General features: G+C 41.2%; 1 protein-coding gene across 2 annotated transcripts in view; it reads right to left on the reverse strand.

The window, feature by feature from the left end:
- Positions 1–12,272, reverse strand: part of PARG (poly(ADP-ribose) glycohydrolase) — a 63,394-nt gene extending 51,122 nt beyond the window's left edge. The window contains exons 1-7 of one of the 2 annotated variants that reach the window (XM_031554350.2): positions 11,906–12,272; positions 10,129–10,195; positions 8,050–9,030; positions 5,973–6,156; positions 4,571–4,693; positions 4,030–4,113; positions 1,613–1,687 (exon numbers count right to left, since the gene is read on the reverse strand). In XM_031554350.2, coding sequence (XP_031410210.2) covers positions 1,613–1,687; positions 4,030–4,113; positions 4,571–4,693; positions 5,973–6,156; positions 8,050–9,030; positions 10,129–10,195; positions 11,906–12,056 — 1,665 coding nt within the window. In that variant the 5' untranslated portion in view covers positions 12,057–12,272. Of the gene's footprint in view, positions 1–1,612; positions 1,688–4,029; positions 4,114–4,570; positions 4,694–5,972; positions 6,160–8,049; positions 9,031–10,128; positions 10,196–11,905 lie in introns of both variants that reach the window. The other variant, XM_031554349.2, reaches the window with a different exon arrangement.
- Between the last annotated feature and the right edge of the window lie 8 nt (positions 12,273–12,280).

The following is a 12,280-nucleotide window of genomic DNA, read 5'->3' on the forward strand; positions in this document are numbered from 1 at the left end:
CTACAGCTAGTATATTAGGGCATTTCCACAGAGAACCTCAGCACCTCACTCAGAAGCTGCTCAGATGAGCAGGCTTACTGATTTACAAAGTCTGAAGAGTTCACACATACCTTAATAACAGAGAAGATTTTAAGCATCTTTTTGTATAAGATGCTTTCCCTCCACTAAACTCAACACACTCAATAAACAAAGCCAGTGTATGATTTTGCTCCTACAGTTTACAAGGACCTATTATACTGCTATAATGCTTCACTATCCTTCAGTATAGAGCTACATCAGCTTTCTCCAAAATCCATCTTAAAACAGTTCTGCTCGCTCTTATATGGAACCTTAGAACCACATCACTGTTCCCAAGTGCCAGAAGTTGCCTTTTCACCAACAGCTCATTTCCCTATTGGTCCCCTCTTCTCAGGTGGGTGTTGACACTACTTACTTCCCCAGCTGATGATCTCTGTTTAATCATCCTTGTTTCCAAATTCTCAGATACATGCTATGAAAGCTCATATTCTTTTGTAGCAATATGTTGCAAACATCCCTGAGAAGATTTTTAAATAGATCATTTGTTAATACTTTACAACCAGAATGAACAGCTGAAGGCCAGTTGAACAGGCCAGGTCAATTTCAGGTAGTACAAGAGGAGCAAAGAGGCCAGAAGTCCACAGTTTGACAATGACAATCTCAATAACAGGAAAGATGGGCCAGTACACACAGCTCTCATGGCGAGTACATACAGCACAACCTGCATTTCTTTCTGTCAGCAACATTACACTGTGTAAGAAACAGAACATGTTCTTTAAAACAGTAGCCCTTATCAGCAAGAGGCAGCAAAAAGCAATTCTTTATCAGATGAACATAGCAGACATCTGTTTCAACCAAACATGTAACTAACAAATTTTGTTTCTGCTGAACCTAAATGCAGCTTCCCTCCAAAAATGGAGCACATGTGAACATAACTTAAGAGCTGGAAGAAAAGTATAACATTTCCTATAGCATCTCATCCCATACTGTTTTAGCTGACAGTTGATCAGAAATTAAACCAAGTCATACATTAAAAATACCTCAAGTGGCATTTGCACCTACTATTCATTTTTTTATTCCATCCTTTTCCAGGAAGGTAATATGAAATCACGTAAACCAATGCAACCATTCAAAGGCTTCACACTATCAATTCATCATCTCAGCATACAGCAAAAAGTTACTGCCAGACCAGCACAGCACAGTCTATACAATCACCACATAATACAGCATTAAAGATGTTTAAATAAAGAAAAAAAACTTTTTACAAGAAACCATCACACTGGAAATGTTAACACGGTCTACTAATAAACCTGGTTTCCCTCAACAACAACAACAAAAAAAGACATTTCTCACCTTGCCTTCAACAACCTTAGTTGCTACTGGAGCACACAAGTTAGCTTCTGATTCAAAATTAATCTTGTTTACAAAGACTAAATATCATTTTAACTGACATTATCAGCCAAATAACTATCCACATAAACAACAGCAATACTTCTACTTTTGCGAAGGGAAAAATAAGCCAAAAGTATTAAGGCACCTAGACAAAACAGTTGTTTGCAGTTCGCTTTTCTTGTTTTAAATCAACGTGGTTTACCTTGTCACAGAAATCAGTGAGAGCTGTGAAGTCCCACTTCTTGGCATAAGCAACGTTGTATCTCAGAATAGCCTCCTGCGGAAAGAGCACAACAAAATAAAGCCTAGAAACACTCTCTTAACAAAAGAAAAAACATTTTATCAGATCTCCTTTTTGAAGAAACAGTTCCATCGAGCGGATACAACCTGCCACAGAGCCGCGTGAATGGAATTCATGTGGCTATGAAGGAGGATAGTGATTGGACAAGGGGGAATGGTTTTAAACTGAGACAGGGGAGGCTTAGGTTAGATATTAGGAGGAAGTTTTTCACACAGAGGGTGGTGAGGCACTGGAACAGGCTGCCCAGAGAGGCTGTGGATGCCCCATCCCTGGAGATGTTCAAGGCCAGGCTGGATGTGGCTCTGGGCAGCCTGGTCTGCTGGTTGGTGACCCTGCACGTAGCAGGGGGTTGGAACTACATGAGCATTGTGGTCCTTTGCAACCCAGGCCATTTCATGATTCTATTAATACGGTGCAATTCTGAACAATACTGACTCTCACATTTCAGGTCCAGCATCAAATAAACTGTAGCCTACAAGCTTACCCTTGCAGAAACAAAACAAAACAAAACAAAAACACAAAAAATCAACCCCAAAACAAAGCATGCTTGTGTCTGCCTACAACCCATGATATAAAGATCCCTCCCTGCCCAGTTCTTCTTCTTTTTAGAGAAAAAGGACCTAGCAGAATTTTTACCAGTTTAGTAGCCTAAAGAACCACAACCATAACAAAATCAACGAGGCCCTTCTTAAGAATCAGCCTTAAAAACTTAGAGAAGAATACCAAATCAAACAATGGTAACACAGGAAGCTAAGGGACAGCAATTACTCATTTCAAATACACCTGCAGCTTTTGCACACACCTCCTTTCTTGCCTCTCACACTATTCTTAGCAGAAAACAGACAGCAATTCTAAGCTGCTACAAATGACAATTCATTGATTAATTCCTGACTGAAAAGCCAACAAGAACAGTAAAATTCATCAGCAGGTAAATTAGTCTCCAAAAATCAAGGATTTTTTCAGCAACTTGCTTTCTTGCCATTTTAGAGGAATGTACTATTGTCAAGAGCTATTGTCTCAAATTCCTCTGTCTGGGCATTGCACTTTCATTTTGGTTATAGAAAAAGCCTGCACGCTACATTTATCACAAACTGGCAGCTATCACTGGACCAAAAGCTCTGTATAGATTTATACAGAATTTGTTTTAACAACACCTAAGAAATTTGGTGGTAACATTTAAGTATCTGAACTTTTTTTCCCCACCTATCACAGCACAAGCACGTTGCATATATTGTACTAAAAAGTTCTAAGCAGTCAAGTAACAAGCAAACACATCAAGCAAACCATGGAAACTCTCAGGTACAGTTCTCCCCTCTAACACAGAAACATTACTCTTTTTATCCTGATTAAAGGTGATATGTACCCTCAGCAAACTAGCAAGTCAGGTATAATTATCTGATGTTGACAACAGATGTCAGCATGAAGATTTATGCAGGGAGTATTTTAACAATACACCAGACAGAGGAAGATCCACAATTCTTTCTGTATCTGCATAGGCAAGCGAATAGCCAGTAGGAATGTAAAAAACGACCAGCCAACCGAGGATCTAACTGAAACTCAAAGCAGCTTCGTCACAATGCAGTTTGTACGACTTCCTGCCCACTTACAAAAGTGGGTTTTTCAGTATTTGTGTGAAGGTCTTTGTAGATTCCACAATAAAGAAATGTAATTTCTCTGTGACTGAGTGACTTCCTATTAAAGTTACTTAATGGCTACGTTACTTATTTAATGTGTGTACTGCCAACTACCACTCCAAGCAGCTGTTTTTCAAGCATCGAATATCCTGCCTAGTCTGCCTGCAGAATTACTCCAAATAGAGTGAACCAAATAGGAAAACAGACTCCAAATAACACCAAAAGTACTATTTTAACCCTTCAATTTTATTAGGAGAATCCAAACTGGGAAGAAAACAGATTATGCACTGGAGTTTCAAAAACAATGTCGCTTGATTTTAAATACCAAGAAAGCCAACACCATGTACTTTATAGAGAACTAAATACAGGACCTTGACAATGCTGCTTAGCAGCTATTATATTTATAACAGTGGTTCAGCAGAGCTGTTATTTAAGAAATGAAAGGCACAATCAGAAGTGACCAGCAGGGGAAAATTAAAAAAAAAGAAAAAAAAAATCCCAATCTCCAGTTCTGAATGTGTAGAATTCATGAAGGATCCCTCAAATAGCAGAGATTGTTTATATCATTATAAAAAAGATAAAATATAGGAGTAAACTAGAATCATTTACAACAGTGCACGAAGATCCTGAAAGTACTTTTATAGCTTTATTTATATAGAGCCAATTCCAAACTGAGAAGCTTACCTTCAAATCATGCGAGCATGTGAATTTGTTGAGTAAGGCAGTTTGGATTAGTTCCCATCTACTTCCAGCAGTTCTATCTCCATTCTTCAAAACAAAAGCCCAAAAATAAAGTCAGATGAAATTATACAAATCAGAAAGATACAGTTAGTAATAATTGTCTTCCTTGCCACAACATTTTATAAGTGTTTCTTGATTTCTGAAGTTCTCTAAAAAAGATATATTGAGTATCTGTACTTTTGTAACAGTTTCATTCACGTTTGTCAGCAACCCAAATAATTTTATTAAAAAAAATATATAAGCACACACCAGCCTACCAAGGGTTTGGAAAAATAATTACTAGAAGGAAAAAATATATATCTTCCCCTTCTTCTTAAGCATCACAACAAGGAATATAGTGTTTTCAGACCACATATGTTCATCTACCAGGTCCTCCAACTTCGTACACAGTTTGTCAACAGAGTACATGTGAAAGAACAGCAAACTGGAAACAAATCTACACATAAACAAGTTTTATTGCACAGCTGTAAGCATTTTATCTTACCTCATCCTCTACAGGATACAGATTTTGTTCTGAGCAGGGCATTTTAACGTGTTTGTTGTCCCACAAATCTTTGTAGTGAGTTGGAAACGGTTTAGGCACCTCACCTTCCCTCAGAAGGTCTACCTACAACACAGGAAGAAGAGGAAAGAAGCTCAGGCTCTACTTCCTTTAAAGAAAGAAATAAAGAATAAGCACAGACTGAGTTAAGAAAAAACTCTGATCTGAAACCCAACTCCTTTAGAATGCAGAAAGCTACAACAAGCAATGTGATGGGCATTCAGTTAGGAAAAAAACCCAACAATCTCACCATTAAACCCACAGTAACATCAGCTACAGCTCAAAGCATAAGGTGAATGCTCAAGGAGAAGGTTACGAAGAAGAATTTCACAGTTCCATTCAAATTGCAGGATCTCAGAACTAGAGGATCTTTAAGGTCCTCTCAAGTCTTAGATTCGGTGAAAGGAATGCACTCATCTGACTGCTTGATGCACATTAGAAGTTATATACAAACTCAGTTTGATGTCCAACCTTCATCTGAAGTATTCCTTATTTATGAATTTAAGAAGTACCTACATAGTTTCAAAAAATACTGTCAAAACAGTTCCCAACACATGTATATATGTAATCATATCCATGTACAAAACCAACATTTTTAGTCTTTAACACTGAAGTGGATAATAAATTGTTACAGATACAGTAATATTCCAAGCTTATTCCACATAATATCAGAAATATAAAAAAAACTGGGCACTACCATGTTCCTAAGGACCTGGTCTGCTACAGAGCTCCCTGATAACAATAATTTTTCTCATAACTTGCACTTCAATTTAATGTGCTTTTCTTTTGTCTAGGATTCATCCACGACCTTACAGGCTCACGTTTTATTTATACAACAATTCGACTGCACATTATTCTAAAAGATTAAAGGCATAGGTCAGATTTGGTCTAACATTCATTGATACACTTGCATATGATTTTTTCCCCCTTCTCTCCAGATCTTGAACCTTCTGTACACCTTGAACTCAAAACAGAATCACATGACAATCAAAACATAACACCAAATCATTTTAGTACAATTTGTAGTTGCAAACAAACTCTCAGTTTACAGCTCTGACAAGAAACTACACACTCTCATGCAAAAAAAAAAAAAATTATATATATATTTGTCCCTATCAGGCTAGAGCAGTAAAACTATAACCACATTTATTCCGGATGTTACTATCTTAGTTATGAGCACGAAAAAATTTGATTTTCAGGAAAATCAGTTGCCCCAGTTTGCTGCAAAAGAATGGCAAAGAAAGATTTTCACAGCCTGCTAATACTAAGAGACTGATACAGCATTCCATATTTTGAACAGCCCAGTAAGAAATGTGATTTCAGGTAATACACTGAAGTACCATACCCTGACAGTTACTGTATGATTGCCTGAGGGTCTCAGATGTGGAAGACGAGCCCCACACGTGGGCATTCTCCTCATCTCTTCAATCGGCGTCCCAAACCACTTCTTATTAGTTGGAAGAGGTGGTGGCACATACTTAGGGATCTTCCTTCCTGCTCGCTGAGATTTGAATTCGCACTTATCTTTCCTGCTGTTCAAATAGAAACACACTGAAAAATGTTATTTCCACTGAAAAACTTGGTAGGCAAATAGAAACACTTAACACTTCAGGGTTACATTTATAACCGAGCCAGTTTACTTGCTGGCTTTTGCTGTGACCGTTCCTTGAAATCTGATTTTGTCTTGGCTGGTTTTTTGATGGGACAAACCAGATGTTTCTCATCCAAAAGAGAAAGTTCTCAGAGTAAAATGCAAAAGCTAAAAGCCTACGCTTTGAGGTACTATTTAAAGTTCTGAATTCCCCCTAGCAAGATCATTCCACCCTTGGATAAAGACGTTGTCCAACCTGTTCATGTTGTCTACTCATGCCAGTGCCCCCAGGTGCGAGCAGAGCCCCAGACCACACTGACCACATGAATAAGGGCAACCACAGCAGCATGACACTTAGTACAGGTGTACCATGCCTATCTGAGAGCCAAAGAATAACTCTGGCATGGCACTATTGATGACTTAGAGCTGTTCAAATCACTATTGCTTCTATTTCCCCAGGTTATGATTTCAGTCACTCCACTCTCTGCTGTAACCTGGCCTAACTGTAACAGAGGAAAACTTTAGTATTTGCAAACCGCCCTCTTGAGCACTACAGACAATGCCACTTTTTGCAAGGCACAGGGATCTATACCCTTCATATCTTGCTTAGGCTCAGAACATCTCGACTGCTGCATATATTACCCTCTAATTGTTCTGTAAAGCACTGTTAGGATTCCCACCAATGCACACAGTGAAACTTTCCATCAGTTTCCCATCTCAAATGTGTAATTATTGCAACACACCACACACCTGCACTGACAAACACAGGCCTGTCTCATTCAGCCTCTGCTGCTTTGTTATAGTAGCAGCAAATTTAAGTTAGCAAAAAGAATATTCACTAAACTCATGTTTTAAGACTTAAGGAAATGACAGATATTTTTAGGCCCATTTTTTTTATCCCATTTTCTAAGAACTGTTGGTTTCTGTTTTCAAAGTCCACTCTCAGCCACTCAACTCCCCAGATTTCTCAAATGCAAGCTCCCACCACCAGCCAGCTGCTCTCTATTGCCCTCAGGCTCATTGCCACAACAAGAATGGCTTGTGCTGCTCCTTGCATCCAGTAGCAGCTCCAGCAAAGACGTGCAAAATACCTTCTTGCCCTACTTTAGGAGACATTAGTCTACTGAGATAATTGCTTATGATGTCCTCTTGTTTCTACTTTCTCATTTGCCATTTAGTTACTTTCCCAGCTCCCACTTGAATCTGAGCTCTCCAGTGCATAGATCATCTTATTGTCCTTACACAAAATCCAGCATACAGTGACATTAGTCCTCCTCTCCCCCAAATTACAAATAAAGACCTGCCAAAAAATTTAACACATCACTGCAACTTCTTTCAAACAAATGGAATTTTTCTTGTTGGTGTCAGAGCATCAGTAGCATTGATGCTTCAATAAAACCAATCCACTTATTTTGACAGCAAAGATGAAAACTGAAGAAAAAAACAACAAAACATCAGCTTCTTCAAATGTTCTGAATGAAATAATAAATGCTAAAACTAAGCTCAGGAAAGCAATCCTGCACCACAATTTGTTTTCAAGCATCAGTTCTCACAGTTTTAAGACACTTCCCCAGTAAATAAAATCACCTTCATTTAGTTTCTTTAATTCCCAGTTTTAACAAATCTAATATTTAAAAATATTGCACTAAATAAAAGTATCATTAAAAAGTAGTCCAGTTAAAAACAAGTTATGTCAAGTTTACATCAGAGCTACCTTCATGCCTTTACATGCATTTTGCAATGCTCTTTGCACAATTCAGACTCCAAAGTTTATCCTGGGAAAGAGAACTTTTAAGTGTGAACAAAACAGGCGAGGCAGAAGGAACACTACCTTTTCTCTTCCATTTTAGGTATCCTCATGAAATGAGAGGTGATTTTGGAGTCTTTCTTCACTCCTGGTTTCGCACCTTTGCTTTCCGATGATGGAACAGGAGAGATCCCAGGTGGTTTTATATGCAGACCATCATCCTTGACAGAATTATCTATTCCCTCAAAGTCTTCACAACCCTTAGTAGAAAACCGTGATTTCCTTGACTCCAGTTCAGCATCCCCATATTGAATTCTGAAAGATTTGCTTACAGATTTGGCCGTATGATTCTCCTCTCGCTCATCAAGAAGTGGACTCGTTTCCTCATCAGCCTCCGACCCCTGACAGCTATTTTTGGAATTGTCCACATCCATGGGTGATTCTGGTTCACTTTCTTTCTCAAAAGCAGGTGAATCCCCTGAACTACTTCGACATTTGCTCAGTTTCTCAGGACCTCCAACACGGGATACACAAGCATCGCAACCAGTATCTGAAAGTGGGCTTTCTGGAACGACATCCCCTTCTTCTTGTTCACCTGTATCAACAGAACCGCAGCTCTTCAGCTTCTGTGAGCTGCACAAAACCACCTGCCCATCTGTCTCAGTATCTTCTGAAGAAAGTTTTGTATTTCCCGTTTTCAAAGACTGGCCAGACGACCGTTTCCTCTGAGTCCAAATGTCACCACTTTCCTCGCACCGTCTCTGAGCCTCCTTGCCAGTTCTGTGCATCTGATCGATGTTGGCATTTTTAAAGGCCTCTCCAGTCTGTTCTGCCTTCACAGGCACTCTGTCTGAGATCAGATCTCTGCCCTCCGCCTCCCAGTTACATATGCTGCCTGTCTGAGGCAAACTTACGTGCTTTGTGCCAACTTCCCCAGATACCTCTGGATAATTTTGCTGGCAAATATTCTCTAGCTGTTTTACATCATGCTCACAAACATTTTCTTTTTTAACAGAAGTCATCTTGGTATTTTCTTCAGTATTGTTATTAATTTTGCTTTGAAGACTGCGGAAGAGAAGTAAAGAAATTTAACGTATTACCTCCAGAAGATATTTCAGTACATAATTTTTTAAAAGCAATAATTGCAAGCAATGATTTCTACAAACTGCAGAACTTTAGGTTTTGGTCTGTCAGTAAAGCTGGAAGAGAGCATACAAACCTACACTCTAAAGCAAAAAAAAAAATCCAAATTATTCACTTCCTCCTTAAGCATCCTCTTACCTTTGCCTTGTAAAGTGCTTTTGCTCACTGTAACTGTGAGCCTGTACCTGAGCCCTCCATACTTCTGCACTGATCATTTTCACAAGTCTTCCTGGCTTTTCTCGATCATTTTAGCACTGCTACAGATCTCAACTTCCAATTATTTACAAACACCAATATTAATATATTCACACCGTGATGACTAAAGAAGAGTGATAAATGATATTACTCTACATAAGATAGAGTTAAAATCAAAAAGAACTGAACTACCTAGAAAATGTTGCTCCTAGCACACTACCCCATTGGGAAAACACTCTCACATTGCAGCACGTGCCACGCAATACTGATGCTTCCTAAACATCTTTGAGTACCCTGTAAATTCTGATCCGATTTACACCATATTACATATAATCACAGCCCAATGAGATGGACTCAAATTGACTTTTTGCTATAAATTAACAGCTGCAAGCTGAATACAGAACTATCAGATGAAACCCTCAGCCATTACTGAGTTATGTTAAGTCATAACAAAAGGCAAAGCCATTGACTACAGACATGGTCTGATAACTACAGCTGCCTGACTGCTTCTGGAAGCAGCAGCCCCACTCTGCCTTACTCTGCCACACATTCTCATCTTTTTCTTTACAAGAGCAACCTCAACAGTGAGTTGGAAGCTAAGTCAGCAAAAAGGTTTACAACTCCTGGGAGAGAGGGAGGTTAGTTAGCTTTCTGTAGCAAAACTCTGTCAAGCACTTACACTCAGGAGATGTGGTACAAAAGCAAAAAAACAGAAATAAGGTTAATTTTTTTCAGTAGCCACCAGTACAGGCAACTTGCACTCTCAGTTCTGCACAGGTCCACTCAAAGAACACCACTTTTGAATAGCTCTGGCGAACGTTTTACCTTCTGGACTCAGTTGTCTTGGGTCCTTTATTCTCTAACCAAGTGGTAATTGTCCGTTGTTTACAAGCTGAAAAACCACAATGCACTACATTATTACATGAAGTATGATGACATTGCAACACAATTGCACATGAACACTGCATAGTGATAGGACAAGGGAGAATGGTTTTAAACTGAGACAGGGGAGATTTAGGTTAGATATTAGGAGGAAGTTTTTCACACAGAGGGTGGTGAGGCACTGGAACAGGTTGCCCAGAGAGGCTGTGGATGCCCCATCCCTGGAGGCATTCAAGGCCAGGCTGGATGTGGCTCTGGGCAGCCTGGTCTGCTGGTTGGTGACCCTGAACATAGCAGGAGGGTTGAAACCAGATGTCATTGTGGTCCTTTTCAACCCAGGCCATCCCGTGATTCTGTGAATAAGACCAGATGAAGACAAAAGCACCACAAATAATTCTCCACTACTATCCCCACCAAAGGAAGCACTCAGACACTATTAAAACTACACATGATGCAATATTCCATTTGTAACACAGTCAGCAGCTGCAGTTTTAGTAATAACCTTTGTAAATTCCAGACTTTTGTTTTTAATCTAGACCATACTTAAAAATTGCCTTGGAGTGGGAAAAAAAAACAATCACAGATCACAGAATGGCCCAGGTTAGAAGGGACCTCAAGGATCATGAATCTCCAACCCCCCTGCCACATGCAGGGCCACCAACCTCCCCATTTAATACCAGACCAGGCTGCCCAGGGCCCCATCCAACCTGGTCTTGAACACCTCCAGGGACGGGGCATCCACAGCCTCTCTGGGCAGCTGTTCCAGCACCTCAGCACTCTCTCTGTAAAGAACTTCCTCCTGACATCTTTGCTCTCTCAACTTAAAACCATTTCTTCAACCTGAACTTTAGAGCTGGCATTATCACATTTAATTACCACCAGCAACACAGAGAGCCCTGAAAGGCTGCTGAATTTCAGAATGAAGTGAAATTACATAACTTCCAAATTAATCTGTAGAGAAGACATTCTAGAAGATCCAGCCGAGCACCTCACTTGTATGCCACATACTGAGAGAGACTTCACATCAAGACTGTGCACACTAGACATGAGTAATGCTCAGAAAAAAAAAGCTGTTCTTTTTCACTCTATCCATAAACTATCCATAAAGCTTACTAGTGTTTATTCCCCTAAAGAAAAACCAAACGCATGGGACAATTTTGTCACATTCAGCACCCCCTACATTGGTCCAGTGAATGTGATCACATCTCTGTGATGTTACGCTTCAGACAAGCTTGCACTAGGACAGCCCATGAAATAATTACATAGAAGCTCCAGGGAGCTGGGAGAAAAAAACATATAATCTCAAAGCAGGAAAGTATTTTTCATTCGAAGGATGTTTTCATTTTGCTTTTTGTTGTCATTTAAAGCCAATTCTGTGCAGTTGTCCAGTGGCTGCAGTTCTCTTTCCTTCCCTCTGCCAAGTGAACTCATCTACCTACTGCTTCTGACTGGCAGGGGGCTCAGCCACTGCTGCCAAGGGGGTCAGGAAGGCCTGCAGTTTCCTTATCACAACAGTAGACTTACAGAACTTAAAAAAAAAAAAAAATCATTACAAAAAATTTAGCTAGACTGACAAGCAGCCCTCATCGCAAAGCACCATCTCACCGCACGCAGAGATGAAACACCAGTCATTTAGGCCACAGGCAACCGCAGGCGGGCAGCGATGGCCCCGTGAGACGGCGGGCAGCCGGGCCGGGCCCGCGTTCCGGCCGGTACGCACCTTTGTTCCCCACGGCGGTGACGGAGCCGCCCCCCCCGGACCCCTCCGGGTAGCCGTCGGGAGGCGGCGGCCGCTGCTCTCCCCGTGAGCCGCCGCCGAGGCTGAGCCGGGCTCTCTTGCAGGGCTGGTCCCGCCCGCAGCCCGCGCTCATCCTCGGCGGGCACGCCTCCACTCCGCCCGCCCGGCCCGCCTCAGCCGCGCGGGCCCGCCAGCGGCCGCCGAGGCCGGGCGGCGGCCGCCCTCCAGGGACGGCGTGACGACGCGGCGGCGCCGACTTCGCCCTCCCGCATCGTCCGGCCCGCGGCGCCGGGCCGCTCCCGTCCCGCCTCGCACCAAAATGGCCGCCCTGCCGCGCTCCGCTCCGCCCCGCCGGAA

Source organism: Meleagris gallopavo, chromosome 8, assembly GCF_905368555.1.
Source record: "Meleagris gallopavo chromosome 8, MGAL_WU_HG_1.1, whole genome shotgun sequence".
Lineage (NCBI taxonomy): Eukaryota > Metazoa > Chordata > Aves > Galliformes > Phasianidae > Meleagris > Meleagris gallopavo.